This window comes from Onychostoma macrolepis, chromosome 09 (assembly GCF_012432095.1).
Source record: "Onychostoma macrolepis isolate SWU-2019 chromosome 09, ASM1243209v1, whole genome shotgun sequence".
Taxonomy (NCBI): domain Eukaryota; kingdom Metazoa; phylum Chordata; class Actinopteri; order Cypriniformes; family Cyprinidae; genus Onychostoma; species Onychostoma macrolepis.
Window position 1 is genome coordinate 7,357,821 of NC_081163.1, and position 20,762 is coordinate 7,378,582.

The window sequence follows — 20,762 nt, forward strand, 5'->3', positions numbered from 1 at the left end:
CATGATGAATCCGTATTTCAGTACATTCTCTCTTCTGTACGTGACCCTGGACGACAAAACCATAAGGGTCAATTTTCTGAAATTGAGATTTATACATCACCAGAAAGCTATCCATTTATGTATGGTTTGTCAGGATATAGGACAATATTTGGCCGATATACAACTATTTGAAAATCTGGAATCTGAGGGTACAAAAAAAATCTAAATATTGAGAAAATCGGCTTTAAAGTTGTCCAAATAAAGTTCTTAGCAATGCATATTACTAATCAAAAATTAAGTTTTGATATATTTACAGTAGGAAATTTACAAAATATCTTCATGGAACATGATCTTTACTGAATATCTTAATGATTTTTGACTTAAAAGAAAAATCAATAATTTTGACCCATTCAGTGTATTGTTTGGTTATTACTACAAATATACCCGTGCGACTTATGACTGGTTTTGTGTTCCAGGGTCACATGGAATAAAGGAACATTGATTAGGGCCCGTATCTTTCCCTCTCCAGGTTCTGATAAGCAGCAGAACAGTTATCATGTGCTACACGATCACAATTTATACCTTCTCAGACTCATGCAGTTATTAATAAAGCATGGCAGTTTGTTTAGTCCTCGTGGAAACGTCCACCCCACCCCCTGCATCCCATGCACATGCTCTCACACGCACACGGACGCATGTTTTCCATAGCTGGATTATCTCTGTTATTTTATTGGCTATTAAGCGAGTGCTGCTGAATCATTGGGCCCGAGGGGGGGAGGGGAGAGCGGGCACGCTGGATTACAGGGGTGCTCACCTGTTACAGTGGTGTTTCCCAGGGAGGCGGCACAATGGAGGGTGTGTCGCAGCTGACACTCAACACAAAAGGTGAACGGTCCAAAAAAAACCCCCAGACCCTCAATCCCCGGTGTGATTTTATTCAAGGTGAGCCGTGAATGCCGTTCGCAGCATCGCCGTGTTTTTCTGACAAGCCATGTGATGTGCGCTGACACATGAGGTGCGGCCGCCCAGCTGACAGATTAAACCCTGCGGTCAGAGAGCGAGCGCTCGGGCCAGGCCACAGACCAAACGTGTGGGGAGACGGCCGGCAACAATAGTAGCACCTGTACTACAGTCTACTCGGGTCCGACGTAGTAATCGAGTCGAACTGGAATAGACTCCTTGTGTCCTTAAACCCTCTTTTGAAAGATTAGTCTAGGCAGGTCAATCAGAGCCCGGGAAGCCCTCCGCGCTCCGCTCCGGACACATAATGTGCTCTTGGTGCTCTTGTCAAAGCGCGTGGTCACACTCCTGCGTCAAGCTGGACTTTATTGTTGCAGCCCTAAAGGGAGGAGAAAAGACAAACAGAGAGAGGAGAGAACTCAAGGGTCAAGCACTGGGTCCATCTCATTCCTCCAAAGGCTTTTGTGACCCATCTGAATTCATATGTGCATTTGGCATAAAGCACAACAGTGGCTATTGTGCACCACGCATGAAATTGCTTTGAGTTGTTTAACAAGATAATAGGGGAAGCGAAATCTCCCTCGGAACGCGATTTAAAAAACGCGTTCGGCATTTGAAGGAAGCTGGGCCTTGCACAGCATTTACATGAGCTGATGTACAATAGCTCGATAGCCGAGTGGATAATGTTACACATTAACAGGTTTTCCATTAAGTCAACCTGCGTATCCATGGTGACTCTTTCCCCTTGGCTCCTTGGAAACGGATCAGTCTGTGTATCTTATTGACTGGAGCGCTCTTACTTCAGCTGGGATGTTTTCTGGCCAGCCCAAACTCTGTTTAGAGTCGCTTGCTTTGATCCTGTTTTACATTAAAGGCAAAAACGGTTAACAAAGAGTTAAAGGTTTAGTTCAAGTCCACAGTGACAGAGTTAAAGGAAAGATAATTCTGGAATAATTTACTTACCTTCATGTCGTTGGAAACTCATATGCTCTTCTCTCTGTGGAAGAGTAACTATTTTATATTTCTAATTAGCGACAAAAATTGTAAAAAAAATCAAAATTTCAAATTGAATAATAAAACTGAAATGTATAATGTCTGCACCTCCAGCACTGCCAAACACAACTAAAAAAATTAAACAAAAATTTAAAATGACAAGTTTCTAACATGACAGTCTTCCATTATTCAGACAAGTCAGTTTTCCCGCTCAAAATGAATGTTATGTGCATCCTAATCATGCCATTTAAAGAGACTGCAATTCCTGTTGGCACTACTAGTGGAGTAAAAAATTACAGACTTGACCTTTAAAAATTTGGTTTAATGTAGCACATCAGTGCATTTGCATAGGCTTCACTTGAAAGCTGAACATGGTCACGCATGTATGACTACAGAAAACAAGACGCTAATGAACAATGCTGCAAAAAAAAATCCTATCTTTAGTGAGTATTTATGTCCTATTTTGCACTTACAATGTTTAAAAATCCGGTAACACTTTAGTATAGGGACCAATTCTCACTATTAACTACTTGCTTATCAGCATGCCTATTATTAATATATTAGCTGTTTATTAGTACTTATAAAGCACATATTCTGCATGAGCATATTATGCATCTCTAATCCTACCCAATACCTAAACTTAACAACTACCTTAATAAATATTAATAAGCAGCAAATTAGTGGTTTATTGAGGCAAAAGTCATAGTTAATGCTTCGTTAATAGCGAGAATTGAACCTTAAAATAAAGTGTGACCAAGTGTGTCCTTCAAAGAACATAAACATATATCTGGACAATGTATATCACGATTTGTGGCAATATCTTAATTATAATTGTTCTTACTGGTGATTTTTTCTACTTGGTTTTAGCTTGTTTAAAACAATTAAAAAATCTGCCAGTGTAGTAAGACAAAATATACTTATAAAAGGCACAATCTATGAAACCAAGTCTTAATGTCTTTTACAGCATTTCTTCTCACAGAAAATTCTACTTATTATAAAGATTTTACCTGAAAAACAAGTCTAATTGAACCAAAAGTCTAATTTATATAGACTATATTTTTTAAATAATTTTCCTTTTTGCAGTTAAAGTTTACGATTGGCCAGAAACCGTTAGATCTGTGTATAGCCTTTTGTACCTTTAGGGTTACAACAATTTATCACTTGGGCAGTAGGGATAGTTCACCCAAAAATGAAAATTCTGCCATTAATTACTCACCCTCATGTTGTTCCAAACCCGTAAGACCTCTTCATCTTCGGAAGACAAATTAAGATATTTAGATAGCAATGTAATTAACACGATCAAGGTCCAGAAACGTAGCAAGGACATCGGTAAAATAATCCATGTGACATCAAGGGTTCAACGAGATTACTTTTTGTGCGCAAAGAAAAAGAAAAATAATGACTTTATTCAACAATTTGTCTCCTCCACCCTGGCGCCATTTTGGAGAGTATCACATACGTAAATGATCGATAAATCGATCAGATCAAACCGTAAACACTGTAGAAAACATATCCGCGTGACGCAGGTGACAAAGAATAGCATACATTGTTTACGTTCAGTGGATACTCTCCAAAATGGCGCCAGGGTGACGCGGAGGAGACAAATTGTTGAATAAAGTCTTTGTTTTTATTTTCTTTGCGCACAAAAAGTAATCTCGTAGCTTCGTAAAATTACGGAGAACTTTGTGTCTTATGTTCTAAAAGGTGTATATTTGTACCTTAGAGTAATAATGTGTACCCTAAAGGTACTACTATGAGCCCTTTAGGGGTAAATAATGAACAAAGATGTCCCTTTCAGGGCACCGTCCCAGTGACAAGCTGTTGTAACCCTAAAGGCACAATTTTTTTTAAACATTTTTTTTCCTGAGAGTGTCCAAATTAAATCAAATCTTGAGGTGCCTAAAGGTTCCCACCCCTAAATGCCGCTGTGAGAGGTATCTGGGGCTCTGTCGGGACGTCTCAGGGTGGACAGATGCTCCTGCGGGCTCTGCTGTAGGTACGACTGCAGTATCACTTTCACTGAGTGCTGCTTGTGGAGTTTTTCTGCGTATTCCCAACGGATCTTCCCCATTTCTCTGTCTGTCACACCCGCCCCCAGATAGACGTGTACGCAGACATAATGGAGGCACCTAACACATGGTGCTGTTTTTTCCCCTCGCTGGCTAATATTAGGAAAGGTGTTATTGTCCACACTGAGAACTACAATGGCTCTAATTGAACAATATGCATGTGCGTCCCACGTTTTAACATGGAATAATTAATAGAATGCATTACACGCTTAATTTTCTTCTCCGAGCATCTCCATTCGTCTCATTATATGGTGTCTGTGTGAATTAATTGTTCCAATGAAAGCAAGTGTATTGATTTGAAGCCCAAACCTCCACCGCAGTTCCCCACCTCGTCTAGCGGTTGGAGCAGCTCCTGCCTGGTGATGCCCCTGCTGGAGGGGACAAATCTGGAGAGGGCTGGGTCTCCCCCACTGCTAATGCGCGCTAATGCCAGTCCCTGACACCATGCCAGATGCTCCGCTCTTGGCAGAGGATCTAAGGAAATGTCGAAGCACTCGTCCCCCGTATGGAGATCTCACGGCCGGTAGGAAAGCGGGACAGGACAGTGACGCTCTTTTTCTCTCACCCGTTCCATCTCCTGTATGGCCCCCAGATCTCTTACCTCCCCTCGGGCCTGCCGGATCCAGCTCCTCTCCGATCCTGACCTTTCCCACTGCAAGGCCCCAATCTGGGCTTATCCGTCGGAGGGCTCACTCCCCTCGCCAGTCAGCCAGCCAGCCAGCCAGCCAGGGATTTCAGGGCAAAAATAAGACATCTGTTCTTGAGGATTAGCAAATATTCTGTGCACCCCAGAAAGCCCGTTTGGGTATTGTGGGCTCAGCGAGTGGAACGGTTTATGGGTTACTTAAGTGCAGTTTGATGGCTGTGTTATGTACGTTGTGACTCTCTTGCCCTCTATGTGCCTTTTTAAGTGGTCTTGGCCAAATTAACTGGTATCGTATAAAAATATACTTATTTCTCAAAATCCCTAATTGATTTTCAGATCTTTCAGAGCCCTTTCTGACTCAGGATGCCATATCTTTTCTGTTCATCTGTCCATCCATTGAGTTTCTATCTATCTATCTATCTATCTATCTATCTATCTATCTATCTATCTATCTATCTATCTATCTATCTATCTATCTCTATCTCTATCTCTATCTATCTATCTATCTATCTATCTATCTATCTATCTATCATCTGTCCATTGAGTTTCTATCTATCTATCTATCTATCTATCTATCTATCTATCTATCTATCTATCTATCTATCTATCTATCTATCTATCTATCTATCTATCTATCTATCTATCTATCTATCTATCTATCTATCTATCTATCTTCATAAAAGGCTTTTTTTCAAAACTGTCAAACAAGGATTTGTCAAGCTAATATTTAAAGTCTGACTCCATGAATTTAAATTTATTTTAATTCTACATCTAAAACCAAACAATTTATTTGGAATTTAAAAGCATTCTCCTTCTGAATTCTACATGGCACATACCCCAGAAAACAGAATGAATTCACAGTCACAAATTATGCTGCACTGTAATATGAAGCATCGATGACTTGCAATCAAACCATGACTGAACCGCACGGTCAATCCTCTCATTAGCGCAGTGGGCGAGTGTTTACGGGCAGTCCTGGGGCTTTGTTTGTCTCTGAAATCAATGTGTAACCTGACCCCGCTTTCAGGTAATTTACCCCTGATTATGAGAAAAGTGCTCCCCTGTGCCGAATCATCTTCTCCGCAGGGAGACCCTCAGCCACACCATTCAGATGCTCCTTACCTTTCCCATCAGCACCCTCTGTGCCCTGAGACAGGGGCTGGACAGAGACAGATGTAGCTACTGTGTTGGGTGACATTAGCCAGTCTTGATAGCCCTCAGGGGTAAAACAGCCTTAAGCCTCTGAGTCATAGGGCGGCTGCATCGCCGCAGAACGTGCTGTCCTCATGGAATGTCCGCAGGTGGCAGAGACACATGTCTGAAATGTGGACGTCACTACAAAGCTATTGAGAGGACAAACAGAACCAACTTGCTCAAATGAAGGGCATAATACATGTGGGTGAATATCAACGAAAACATGCCCAGGTCATATTTCATCCAGGTCATATACACTTTCAGAAAACATGGAATAAAACTTTCACTGAATGGTACCCTAAGGTAAAAAAAAACTAAAAAGTACATATTTTGTACCTTATTTACCTGTAAATGGTACATATTAGTAACTTAAAAGTATATATTAGTACCTAAAGTCTACTTTAGTACTTTAGTCTAAAGTCTATGTACCGTTTAGGTGTAAATAAGGTTCAAATATGTACTTTTTAGATTTTGTACCTTAGGGGACATACCCTATATATATATATTAATTAATCAATTTTTTTAAATATAGACTTAATTTTTTAATTTTCATTTTCTGGAATAAAAAATATTATTACTATTATTATTACTTGTTTTATTATAGATATTTATATTTTTACATAGAATTTCTATTACTTATATAATATTACTTTTTTTGTGAAATGTGACAATGTGACATGTTCTAAACATGTTTTGTGAAATTGACCCATTTAAGTGAAAAATAGGAATAAATGCCTTACAGCTTTACCTCAAAACAGACTACAGAAGTGATTAACGTCAGAACACAATATTTAGATGTGTCGTCTGGTGTCCCCAAAGGTTATAATTAACGTGTGAACACAGGTTGTCTGGAGTTTCTTTCAGGCTGCTAATCACAGTGGCCTTTTGCGGGAACACAAACAGGATTCATGGAGGTGAAACCTGAGTGTGGCCCCTTCTTTTGGATTGTCTTTCAGCGAGCTCCTGGGAGCCACCGTGCATCGCTCACACAAACATGGGATTATGTGCCATAGTAACACGCTATCACGCATGCAGACGGGCTACGTCCCCACTCTCCCTTCTGTGGTGTTTAGATTTATCCTGAACTTCAGCTCAGATATGATCATTAAAACAACAGAAAGATAGTTTCCCGTTTCAGTGTAATGAATTAATAAGAGATGAGGGCTCTGTTCCAATACCTAGTGAGCGGTTTTGCTGTCTACTGCCTACATAGACAGCTATCTTCTAAGGCAGGATCCTAACTGCAATAGAACCTAAATTGATTTGGAAAATTCTATACATACACGTTTGGTGTTAGCATGTTGCTAAGCTAACAATGTAATATGCTGATAAACAACAATTCATATACAATAAACTCTAATAAACTGAATAAACAAATAATTAAAGTCAAGCACCTATTGCAACTATTCTTGCAAAAGAGGGAATACCTCCTGAAATGAAAAATTTAAGCTGAAGTACAATACTTAAAATTACAAAAAACTAAAATAAAAGAGAAGCTGAATAGAAATATAAAAAACAAATACTAATAAAATTGACAAAAGCACATAAAATTACTAACACAAACTAAATTAGTGAATGAATGAATCTTTTTATGATGATGCAAACTTTAGTAGTGTGGGCATTTATATTTTCTTGTACATGATCAGGACAAGAAAATAAATACATATTTTCATAGTTAAATAAAAATCAATAAAAATAATAAAAATATTTTCATAATTAAAAATAAAATATGAACAAACATATTTTCATAATAAAAAGAAACATTGTCATAATAAACAAACAAACACACAAATAAATAAATAAATATATATATATATACATACACACACACACACACATACATATATATATATATATATATATATATATATATATATACACACTGTGTGTAGAATTATTAGGCAAGTTGATATTCTGGTCATATTTTTTCCATTTTACCAATTCCAAACCACATCAATCTTAATGCCTTTTGGAGCTCATTTTAGTTCATCTCCTATCCTGAAAAGTCTGTCTTACAGGATTGATTAAAAATGAGCTCCTAAAACTTACTGCCAGATTCTGGAAGATAAATTTTTCAAACTGTGGCACAAGAGGATGTGATGCTGGTCCTTCAAGAGTCACTCTCAACATATCTGTCCATAAAAGCCTATAAAAAAAATCAGTCTTCATGTATTTCACAACACTTCAGCATGTTATTCTTATTAAGTGAGAGTCATTTAAAATATTTTTTTACCCAAGCAAAGTCTCTGAGAACCTGACACATTCCACTTCTGGAGACTCCAGGAAGGTTGCAGTTCTGTAAAATGATGGCGCTGGAGACTAAATGGTTCCTGATGGTTTCTCACCTAATTCTTGACATTAATTCCTAATTCTTTTGCAGTTAAGGTGTCTTTTCTTCTCCACCTGTTTTTTCTGACTGTGCTGACCCAATGAGCATTTCGCTGCCCAGTGGTCATGCCTTAACTTTGCTAATTCTATTATTGCATTAGTATTGCATCCTTCTCATGGGCATTTAATAATTGTTTTACTTTTATTCTTGAGTTCAATATCATTTTTGGCTCATTCTATCTGTAAAAGAAAACCTGCCTAATAATTCTGCACACCTGAAATAAGGAGTTTTTAACTTTCAGCCTTCATGGGCAATTATATATCACTTATAAATGATTAAATACAAAATTGATAGTAGTTACTAAGATTGATGTGGTTTGGAATTGGTAAACTGTTCTTGGAAAAAAAATATGACCAGAATATCAACTTGCCTAATAATTCTGCACACAGTGTATATATATAACACCTAATGAAAGTCCATTTTTAATTTGCAATATTTCTTATAAATTCTGGCATATATACATTTGTAAAAGGCATTTCTCTCTTTTTTTGAGTTCACTGCAGTGCATTCTGGGATTGCCCTCTCTGCAAAGTGTACATCAGATGCAGTACAAATTATGCATCATAGAACACAGTATGGTTATGCTACCTACCTTTTAACATAGCCTTCATAACTATATAATATAATATATAATAAATAATGCTGTCTACATAGGTAGCACACAAGGTTTTGGAACATAGAGTATCTTGGGAAAACCAGAGACCCTATATAAATAGCATTACCTCTATGAAACGATGATGCAAATGTGGCCACTAAATCTGATGCAATAGATGAGCGTTTCCTCACATCGTTGTTTTCATGAGTTGTGCGGTGGGCCCGAAGCCCCCTCGGTGAGGATGAGGGTTACTGAGCCTCCTGAGCCCTATTCACAGCTATAACAGCAGCGGTGGTGCTGCCCCCCCCCTGCACCTGCTCCCCGCGTGGACCCCACCGTCCCGGCACCGTGGCCCCCAAGAGCCACATAGTGGGAGATGGGATCAGCATCCCCACGCTGAGCGAGACTCGCAACCTTCTTTCAAGATTCCAAATCCCCCCAGCCTCCCCATCTCACATCCTGCATCTACTTTGGTGCACGTTTTGTGTCTATTTGAACTGTGACCTTGGGCACCCCCTGGAACTCTTGTGCTGTGATGTCAGCAGGGGGTACGGCGGAGGGCAAGCTGAGGGTAGTGGCTCGTTAGCAGGTCGAGGGTCGAGAGCTTCAGGGGCCGGATTAGAGTAATGAGGGAGATGATGGAGGAAGGAGAGAGAGCGTTGAGCTTCACCTCAGCTTCCATCGATCTCAGGCACTCCAGGAAGGCCGGGAGAGAAAGCAGCTTCCTAATTTCTGCTAATTATGATCCACTGTTACTCAATACTGGGTTCTCCATGCAAAGGAGGAAATACAGAAAATAGTAAATCAAATATTGATAGCAAATCCTGGAAAAAAGTATCAGAGTTTTCACATAAATATTAAGCAGCACAGCTGTTTCGTACACTGATAATAAGAAGAAATGTTTCTTGAGCAGCAAATCAGCATATTAGAATGATTTCTGAAGGATCACGTGACATTGAAGACAGCTTTGCATTACTGGAATAAATTACATTTTAAAATATAAAACATTTTTTTTTACTGTATTTTAGATTAATTAAATGCAGATTTAGAGAACATACAGTAAGAGGCTTTTTTTCTAAACATTCTACATTTTTAAAAATATTTTACTGACCCCAAACGTACATTGGTAGCGTAGGCCAGGTGCACGTGGACATATTTGCTGTTTGGGATTGACAACAGTATTTACTAACAGGTGCAACTGTCAAACTGTCCTGTTTGTCCTCAGACTGACCTGTTATAAGAGCAGCTTAAAAACAGTCTGAATGAATGAATAACTGAAATCTAGCACCTCTTCTGGTCTTGCAAAAACAGAGAATAACCCCTGTAAAAATAAATAAAATAATAAAATAAAAATAAATAAAAAACATAATAATAATAATAATAATAAGATTCAAATGCAAATGATAATAATAATATTTATTTGTTTATATATATATATATATATATATATATATATAAATAAATTTATTACCCAGAATTGAGCTAAATTTGAAATATATATATTTCAAATTTAGCTCAATTCTAGTACAAGTATTCTCATATAATATTCGCATATAATGCATTGACTACCCACTTTATAGTTATTGGTATCACTCATCAAAACCACATATCAATCGACCACTTCTCCCACCACGAAAACCTGAACAAAGAGAGACCAAGAGCCTACATGGTGTATTTATTCAAGCTTTCTCCTCATTCTTGGCAGACGTTCAGCCGCTGTAAACAACAGACACCGATCTGACCTTTTCAGTTGGTGGAGACTGAACTCACACTGTGTGAGAGCCATTCTGCAGCAAGGGTGGCAGACAAAAGCTGAACTCACGACAAGAAATCGTTATTATGTAGGACAGGGGCTTTGGCTCACATTAACAGATGTGCACTTCTCTAAACTGGAGGAGTATCAAGCACTTAAATGAATGCCCATGGGATTCATGACATAAGGGAATTGATGAATCTTACCCACTCTTTGTTGTTTTCTTTGCTCTGCAGGTTTTAAGAACCGTCCCAAGTCTCTCAAAGTCTTCGTGAACCCCATCAGCCACAAGAAAGAGGCGTACCGGCTCTACCTGGACGAAGTTGCCCCGCTCTTCAAGCTGGCTGACATAGAAGCCGATGTGACCAGTAAGTCTCATGCATCTGCGCTGTACAGGATAACAAACGATTACATAGGTAGCTTTTCTTCACTGTTTCAGCTTGAAATCATCACGCACAGGTGATTGCCGCCCCCTCAGGCCTCACTCGAGGTTGAAGTGCATTAACGTCTGCCCTCGGGGTCTGTTCGCTCATAGGATTCATCCCTCACTGCTCAACAATTCCCTATATGCTAACAAGCTGGTGCTTTACGCCATTAGGCATTGGCAGTGGATCATAGGAAATCAATATTTTAGGGTGAGGAATGTGAAGGTCCCTATGTTAATGCATCATTTGAATACACACTTAAAAGCAAAATGAATCATGTTTACCAATATAATTGTCATCTCTCCATGCAATTTACTAAAAACCAACGTTAAAGGAAACAAAATAGATTTGACTAATATCAGAATATCCTGCACTGACCATTTTTCTATTCTAAAAATGCTTGAAACTAAATACTTTAGAAGCAGCACTGCACAATATATTAAAACTTGTTTTCATAGATTCATAGTATCTATGAATTCAAATGCATTTTGTCTTACTGAACTAGCAATCATTTTTTCACAGATTTGATTTTAACTTGTTTATACTTAAAACAAGTGGATAGAAACTGCCAGTACAGTAAAACAAATGACACTTGTGTTACTAATGCATGTATTTAATATGTAGTGATGCTTTTCAATAAATGTATCCTGTTGAAAAAGGATTTTTAGATATTTTAACTAGAAAATTGGACAAAACATTGGTTAAAAATAGGATTAGTGTAGAATATCAAGAGTGGGCCATCAAGTAACCACCTAGTAACCACTCAGAACTTTATCAAGCTTTATTTTTTTAAATTTGTGTTGGCTTGCTCTTTTGATTTGGGTTGTTGTAGCTGAAACAGTAATTGGTGCTAACAACTCCAAAAATCATTTACATACTGATAAAATGTGCTCTCTACCAAGTGCATACATATAAATGCATATGAATATGCACAAATGTTTTGTACGATCTGCTTATGCCGTGCTAACATTTAGGTTTAACCTCAATGCTTAATTTTTTCCAAAAATCATACGTTCCCAAACAAATCACATTGTATGAATTCAAATGAAGTCACCAATTCGTAAAATAGTCACGTTTTCCCATGAGACTGAATTGAGTTAATCAAATTACTTTGAATACCATCTACAATAGAGTTATTTTGCTTTTTTAAATTTGTGTTGGGGTTGCTCAAACAGTAGAGCATGGTGTTAGCAAAATCAATTTCAGGAAATGCATGAACTGGTAAAATGCATACAAATGTGATGCTTATGAATATGCACAAATGTTTGCACAACCGAGCTCTCCTTTTCTTTTATTCCCACCTCTCTCAATATGATTGAGGTTGTGTATGTGTGTGTGCTCAAACTGGAAGTAGCAGCTGTACAACACTGCTGTGGATGGTCCTAAATGCATCTCACACTCATAATGACAGGAGAAGTGTATCCTCCGTCAGTAACCTGACCCAAGGGGAGGGACTGCACCCATCTGTTCTAACACAGTGTGGGACTCCCCCCTCTCCTCCCCTTTACCCACGTCCTCACACACACACACACAGGACCCCATACTATATACGCATACACATCCACACACTACTACACACACACCCGAACACGCACCAGGCGCCCCCTGCTTTTGGGAAGGGGACTCCACAATCTGTGCTCTAATGAATGTGGCTACCTGATTCCAGAAGCCATTTGAACAGTAATAGAATCCGTTTCCTGATGATGTGCTCCCGAGGGCAGAGGCTGAGAGCTCGAGGTGGAGCCATTAAACAACATTTTACCTAATAGAAATTAAATATCTCATTCTGCCGCTCTCAACGCAGAGCTTTGAGAATATATGTGATCGAATTAGCTCTATAGACTTTGCGAGAGATGAACAGGCAATATTAGCGAACTGTCACAATTGAGAGAAGCAATTACAGTGTGTAATTCAAGGCTATTTTCTGATAACTAAAGCTTTACATGGAAATCTCCTTTTTTGCACTTTTATGGTCATTTATGAGTCTAATTTAGCATTTTATGTGCTTAGACCAGTTTTAAATCGAAGTTTGATTTTTAACTAAATTGAATGATATTTCACAGCTCAGGGAAGAATGTGGCTCAGTCACGTACCTGGGTTATGTTTTTGTTTGGCAAGGTCAGGGCCACATGATCCTTTAAGTTCACTTTGATTTGCAAGCTCTCCCCCTACAGGTCAGCACTAAGAATTGAACTCAGAACTTAGCCTGTGACTATGTCTGGACTCTGGAACAGCATACTAACATACTGCTATTTCTGTACTGCATCCCACAATGCAATATCTTTTATTTCCATGTCATGAATGAACAGGAAATAATATAAGTGGCATTATTCTTTAAGCACCTTTTGAATCTGGTGATGTTTTTACACAAATTTTAATAACAAAAAAAATAAAATTCATTTTTATTTATGAGATAACTGCATGTTTATTAATCGCAAACAAGAGCAGTCAACCTCAGTCTATATATACACACACACACTCACTACTGTTCAAACGTTTGAAATCAGTAGGATTTTGTTTTTAATTAATTATTTTATTCAGCAAGGACATGTTAAATTGATCACAACTTTTGTCATTTTTACAAAAAAATAAAAATAAATTCTAATAAATGATGTTCTTTTGAACCATCTATTTATCAAAGAATCCTTATCAAATCAAAAATGAAATTAAAATGTATCATGGTTCTTAACAAAAGTTCAAAGTTTTCAACATTGATAATAATAAGAAATGTTTCTTGAGCAGCAAATCAGCATATTAGAATGATTTCTGAAGGATCATGTGACACTGACAACTGAAGTAATGGCTACTGAAAATTTACTTTTGCCAATACATGAATAAATTAAAATAAATGCATTTTAAAATATATTAAAATAGAAAAAAGGTCACACTTTATATTAGGTGGCCTTAACTACTATATACAATGTACTTATTGTGTTCATATTGTATTGCAAAACACTATTGCTGCTATTGAGGTGGGATACGGGTAAGTTTAGGGACAGATTTGGTGGTCTGGGTAGGTTTGAGGGTGGGCTAAGGTGTAAGGGATGGGTCAACAGTGTAATTATAAATGTAATTACAGAAATTAATTACAGATGTAATTACATATAGGTATTTTTAAAAATATAAGTACAATGCAAAAACATGTATGTACACAATATGTGCATTGTACCAAATGATTAATTCAAATGTAAGTACATAGTAGTTTAGGCCACCATCAAATAAATAAATGTAGCCTGTGTGAGACATCTTTCAAAAACATAAAAAATATATTATAGCCCCAAACACATGTAATATGTGAGTTTCAGAAATGAATAAAACTCATACAGAAAAAAATAAACAGTTTAATTTAAAGTTATAATCACATTTTCTGTCCCCACAATTGTGTGCAGGTTCTGTGGTCTGTGTGCTTCTGTATTGGAGCTGGTACCAGGAATAGCCAGGTGTGTCATAATAAACAGACACAGCACTTGCATCTCTGTGTGCATCATGAAACACGTTCTTAAACAACAAAAAAACATCCATCTGCAAGTGTCACATCAGCCACGGTGAGCCCTTTGATGGTTGGTCACAGCTGGGACCCGCTCCATGGCGGAGGTGCCCCAGAAAATGCTAAGTGGGGCACGGGCGTGCACAATGCCATCTGCAGCGTGCCACCCCTCTTCCCCCGCATTCAGTGGCATTCTTCCATGCCACACAGGCCAGGGGTTTCTGCCACACGACACCAAACCTGAATCCACAATTCTATGGATCAAGCCTATATCCAACAAACTCACCACATTTAGCCCTATTTTTCCGTACCCGTGACCCTCTGATTACCTTGTTACTCAAGTTATGTCACAGCACTGCAGTAACTGCAAACCACACACTGAATGCTGGGAACAATCTTGACCTTGTTTTGTGCAGCTTGGGCAAGCTGAACACAAGAGCGGTCGCCTCTTTGTACCACAACTCATATTCTTGATTAAAAATGCAAACAGCATGCAAGTATAAATTCTGCTTTACAGCCAGGACCATATGTTCGGCTTAAGCCATTTGCCAATGCCTGGAAAAGGGTACTAAAGGCAGTTTGGAGTGCTTTGGCTTTTTTTTCTTTTTAAACATTAACTCTTTATTTTCCACAGTCACCAAGAGAAAGGGCCATGCACTGTCCATTCTGAAAGACTGCAGCTTGGAAGACTATGACGGGTATGTATACTTCATGACAACAACAAAAACCAATCTCCAATGATATGATTCAGCTTTGCTTTTTAAACATAAATATATTCTTTTTTTAAATCATGTGTATGTGTTTATATATATATATATATATATATATGTATATGTACAATGCTTTTTAATTTTACAGTAATGCAAATTATTTTTTTAGGGATTATTTGCCTGTCTCAGGGTTATTTTAGCTAAGTAAAACTAAAATTAAAGTAAATAAAAAAACTAAAAATCTAAAATAAAAATAAAAGTAAAATAAATGTTAACTTATATATATATATATATATATATATATATATATATATAATTAAATTAATTAAATAATAAATATAATTAACTAGCTAGGTATTTGCCAAAGAAATATTTCACTTTTTTTTTCCGATGCACTAAAAATAACTAAAAGTCAATTAATGAAATATACAAAGTCATATTTGAAAACGAAACTAATAAAAATAACAAACATGACAAAATGAAAGTAGAAAAATAAAAACTAATTTAAAAGTAATAAAAAATATCTTAATGATCCTAAAATAACAGTGGCCTCTCTGAACAAACGCTAAATGTGCTGAACCAAAAGATTAGCAAAAGTAAACTAAACTAATTAAAAGGATAGAATTCTGTCATCAAAAGTGTCATTTATGGTAGTTAATGTCCAAGTTGCTCTTTTCCATACAGTAAAAGTAAATGGTGACCACGGTTGTCAATCAAGATTTTGGTCACATTTAGTTTATACTATTAACTAGCTATTAATTATGACTTTTGCCTCAATAAACTCCTAATTTAGTGCTAGTTCTTAATACGGCAGTTGTTAAATTTAGGTATGGGGTAGGATTAAGGGATCTAAAATACAGTCATGCAGAATAAACCATTAATATATGCTTTATTAATACTAACAAACAGCCAATATGGCAGTAATATGCATGCTAATAAGCAACTACTTAACAGTGAAAAGTGGTCCCTAAACTAAAATGTTACCAAGATTTTTTTTTTTTCATCCATTTTATGCCTTCACTGCATAGCACAATATAGAGATCAGGCATGAAAGTGGTGTACAGCATCAGCAAAGGACTCGAGCCAGAAATCAAACTCGGGTCACTGGAGGTGTAATTGTGCTGTATGTCGGAGTGCAGCTCAAGAGGCTATCATTTCAGACGGGATTTTTAATTTTAGTCCATTCCTCACAGAAAGCTATCGTACGGCTTCAGAATATTTGTAATATAGCACAGAAGTTGCATGAACTATGTAGTCCTTTTGGGAGTTTGTCAACCTCTGGTCACTATTCACTCTATTGAAGAGAACGGTCATTCTTTTATATAAGACAGCAAGGAAGAAAAAGCATGACAAAAGGAGAACTATCCCTTTAAAGGCCGCTTTATGATGCGAGTGAAGATGGCATGGATTCAAAGCCAGATGACAGAGTAATCCTGCCTCTCTCGAGGTGACATTTAGCCTTAATAAATAAAGTAGTGTTTGGGACAGAGAGAGGAGAGAGAGAAAGGCAGAGGTGGATTTTTGCAAAATGAGTGATAATACTTTGATTGGAGCGGTGTGCCGCGGGGCCCAGTGCGGAGCTCTCCGGTAGAGCAGGTCTCTCCGGTGCGGCTCGGCAGGTGGCTCCTTAATTACCTGTTCTGGAAGCAGTGATGAAGTACCGCCATCCAGCCGACCGTGGGTGCGGGGCATCGCTCACACCACATCGTACGGTCTCTCTCCGCGTGCTCCAGTACTTCTCACAATTAGCTCCTCTTAAATATCTCCGGCCCCGGCTTAACGCTCATCCGTTACTGCCGCCCTACTGTTCTGCTGCATCCTCTGGGCTCGGTGGGAGGGGACGTGCTGGGTCTGGCACAGTGGTCTTTGATTAAAAACACAGCGTGCAGGTTCACGGCAGTGACAAAGGGACAAGGGCAAGCGCCGAGCGAAGAACACATTCACGTTGAATGGTGATTAATCTGTGGTGTATGAAGGTGGTAAGAGGGCTTGGTGGCCGGGTTCTTGCGAATCTAGAAATAAAGAGATCAGACACTGCAAGAGGTCGAAGTGGAACTTCAACAGTAAGATGAAGTTTGTGCAGGAAGACATAAACCACAGGGTTGAGGATCAAAGAGGTGGTGTCGTATTACTGTGAGGCCGATAGGGCTGGGTGGTATCACGATATATTTACTGATGATAGAGATGTGTGCAGGACTGCTTTATAGAATTTATATGTGAGAGCGATGAAGAAACATGGAGCAATGAGAAAATAGAGAGCATGATCAAGTATTCTAGATGAAATACAGATGAGGAAAAAAGGGTCGATTTTAGTGGTTTATAGCAATTAAAATTAAATTTAATTGATGTGAAGCTGTTTTTGCACCAAGTGCGGAAATTTTTTAAACATTTTTTTTATTTTCTGCTTTAATATTAATAGAAATAGAAATACTTTTCAAATATTATTATTATCTTATTGTTAATATTTGGGGTCTGTAAGATTTTCTTTTTTTATGTTAACATTTCTTAGGCTCACCAAGGCTGTATTTATTTGATCAAAATAAAGGAAAAACTGTAATATTGTGAAATACTATTACTATTTAAAATAACTATTTTCTGTTTGAATATATTATAAATGTAATTTATTCCTGTGAGGGTAAGGCTGAGTTTTAAATATATAAAAAAAAAAAACAATGAACAAATGGATGAACAAAGTTTAATGAAAAGTGTTTATTTATTTTATTATTCTATTTCTAAAAAAATATTACATTATACAAAAAAAAAAAAAAAAACCATTATAAATGTCTTTACTGTCACTTTTGGTAAATCTAATGCATCCTTACCGAATAAAAATATTAATTTGTTAAAAAAATCTACTGACTTGTACTGAAATTTACTGATTTATAATTTATATCAAATTCTGATCAGATTATATCTGCTTAAAAAAGTGTGATATTAAATCAATGTTATCAATAAGAGTGATTACATCAAATCTACAGAATTTTACAGAAAAAAACCAACTCAAAGTAATGCTACTGAAAAATGTGGTTATAGGTGAAGTATGTAAACATACAGTAATTGTAAAACCAACTTTACTGTGTAGAGTTGCTCAAATACTTCAACCCACACATATCTTGTAGCTGTCTCTGCATGTTAAGATGAAATGAGAGAAAAAAAATGTAACATTAAGTTAGTAGCATTACTGCTTTAGTTACACCTTTAGTTACTCCTCACTGTTATGACCTTATGGCATCATACATCATATCTTTGCACTTATGCTAATAGATTTCATTACAGATAATAGATTTCTCTTGTTCCTGTATAGCGCAGCTCTAAGACTCAAGACTTAACGCTGAGGATAATGCCTGGAGTTTCAACATCAGTCATGATCTGTCTGTGTATTCCAATTTCACAAAGCTTATTCTTTATCGAGGATTATAGAAATGATGCTCTGATGATTTTGTTGAAATTTAATTTTCTGTCAGCATGACAAATCACTGAGGATATCTAAGCTACTTAACCCGATGGGGGGAAAAAAAGAGAGAGAGAAAAAAAAGACCATACTTTCTGTTGTTTGCTAAACAGGATAATCTTCAAGCAGGGAATTTGTGTCAGTACTATTGTTACAGCCACATGGGGCACATTTCAATCACACGATAGTGCTACGCAGAGTGGTCTTCACAGGGATAGCTCGCTCAAAAAATACAAATTGCCATCATTTAGTCACTCTCATGTTGTTCCAAATCTGTATGACTTTCTTTCTACTGTGGAACACAAAAGAAGATATTTTGAAAAGTCAGTTATTGTATGGAAAACACACACACACACACACACACACATATATATATATATATATATATATATATATATATATATATATATACAGTATATCTTTACCAAGGTGATAATACTAGTCCAGATTTTACATAATAGCGGATAGCTTGGCAAGAACAATCCGTAGAGTGTTTTATTACAAACATTAAAACACACCATCTCCAACACCTCAGCAAAAGCAACAGAAAAGAAGAAACTTGAATAATTCCCCATGTCCCATTTTTCCCTGTCGAGGAAATGTGTTACAGCGTTCTAAACTCAGTCTCCTGTCCTCATTCCTCTGAACTCGATTAATTAACCTCTGAAGAATTAATTCTGCAAAGGTAATACTAATCACACGTTTTTTTCATTAATAGATCATCACTCATTAATTACTTGAGCAACTGATGCTTCCACCAGTTTAAATGGAGTGCTGCTATTTCAGTTATGTCTCACATGAAGTCACGCGGCGTGCCGCACACAATAGACGTTAAAGTGATGGCACATCAGCGATAGATGCAATTATTCCTCTCACACATTTATGGTAATTATCAGCACCCTGAATGAAAAGACCTTATTTGTGCAAATTTTAATGCCATCACATTGACTGCTGATAGATGAGAAGTGAGATAAGTGCCACAATATCAGACTGACATGCAGCGTTGAGGAATGTTACTTTTATGTAATCAGTAAGTTATATTACTTTTGCATTCGTTTTCCTAACCATCAGCTCCCTGATACTCTTTTTCCTTCAAATGGAAGCCGTATGCTTGACTTTCAGGCATTTTTATATTGAAAATACTATTTTTACTCATGTTTTGCTTGCCTAATATAAGCTATAATAATATTCTCAGAAAAAAAAGTACAAAACTGAGGCGGTACACTCAAAAGTTACTAATATTTACCATTGGGGAGTAAATTAAGTACCCCAATTTACCTTTCAGCTTTTGAACCCTAGGGTGCCATTGCATTGATGGCTTTGCACCTTTTTCTGAGAGTGTATAAAAAGGGATTTTCCTGATTTTTATTGCAAAGTCACAAATCACAAACCCTGATGTCATATTTTTGACAAAAAATTGTTTTTTTTAAGCAGAAAATTTTGGGAGTTGTGGACTGAAAGAAAACGGTCACATTCTGTACATCCATGAAAAACATCTGTAAAACTATGATATCCATCATGCTGGCTCATACTACAACAACTCTTACAATGCTTATGCACCTTATTTATGCCCTTACTTTCCCCAGCATTGAGAAGAGAGAGATGTTTTCAGTTGTATTTATCAGTAAATAAGTTCAATAAAATATAAATAAAACATGCATTACTTATTAGAAATGTGCATTAAATAAGTGAGATACTATGGTGCAAATTAACTTTGCTATTTTGAAAAAACAAAAACAAAAAAAACTCCATAATGTGCATTACTTGTATCTAGGGCTGTCATACATACATACATACATACATAAATCAATCATGCATTTGATCAAAATGAATCATACCCGCTGACTTTTAAGTAAATAGCATAAGGAAATACATAAGAGTTTTAGGTCACACTTTATTTTAAGGTCCAATTCTCGCCAAAACCATTAACTTTGACTTTTGCCTCAATAAACTCCTAATTTGCTGCTTATTAATTAGTAATGTAGTTGTTAAGTTTATGTATTGGGATTAGGGATGTAGAATATGGTCATGCAGAATATGTGCTTTATAAGTACTAATAAACAGCTAATATGTTAGGCATGTTATAAGCGACTAGTAGTTAATAGTGAGAA

General features: G+C 37.1%; 1 protein-coding gene across 3 annotated transcripts in view; it reads left to right on the forward strand.

Annotated features, from left to right (window-relative positions):
• Positions 1-20,762, forward strand: part of cerkl (ceramide kinase-like) — a 60,214-nt gene that overhangs the window by 17,532 nt on the left and 21,920 nt on the right. For all 3 annotated transcript variants that reach the window (XM_058787586.1, XM_058787587.1, XM_058787585.1), the window contains 2 exons: positions 10,815-10,946; positions 15,125-15,188. In XM_058787586.1, coding sequence (XP_058643569.1) covers positions 10,815-10,946; positions 15,125-15,188 — 196 coding nt within the window. The remainder of the gene's footprint in view (positions 1-10,814; positions 10,947-15,124; positions 15,189-20,762) is intronic.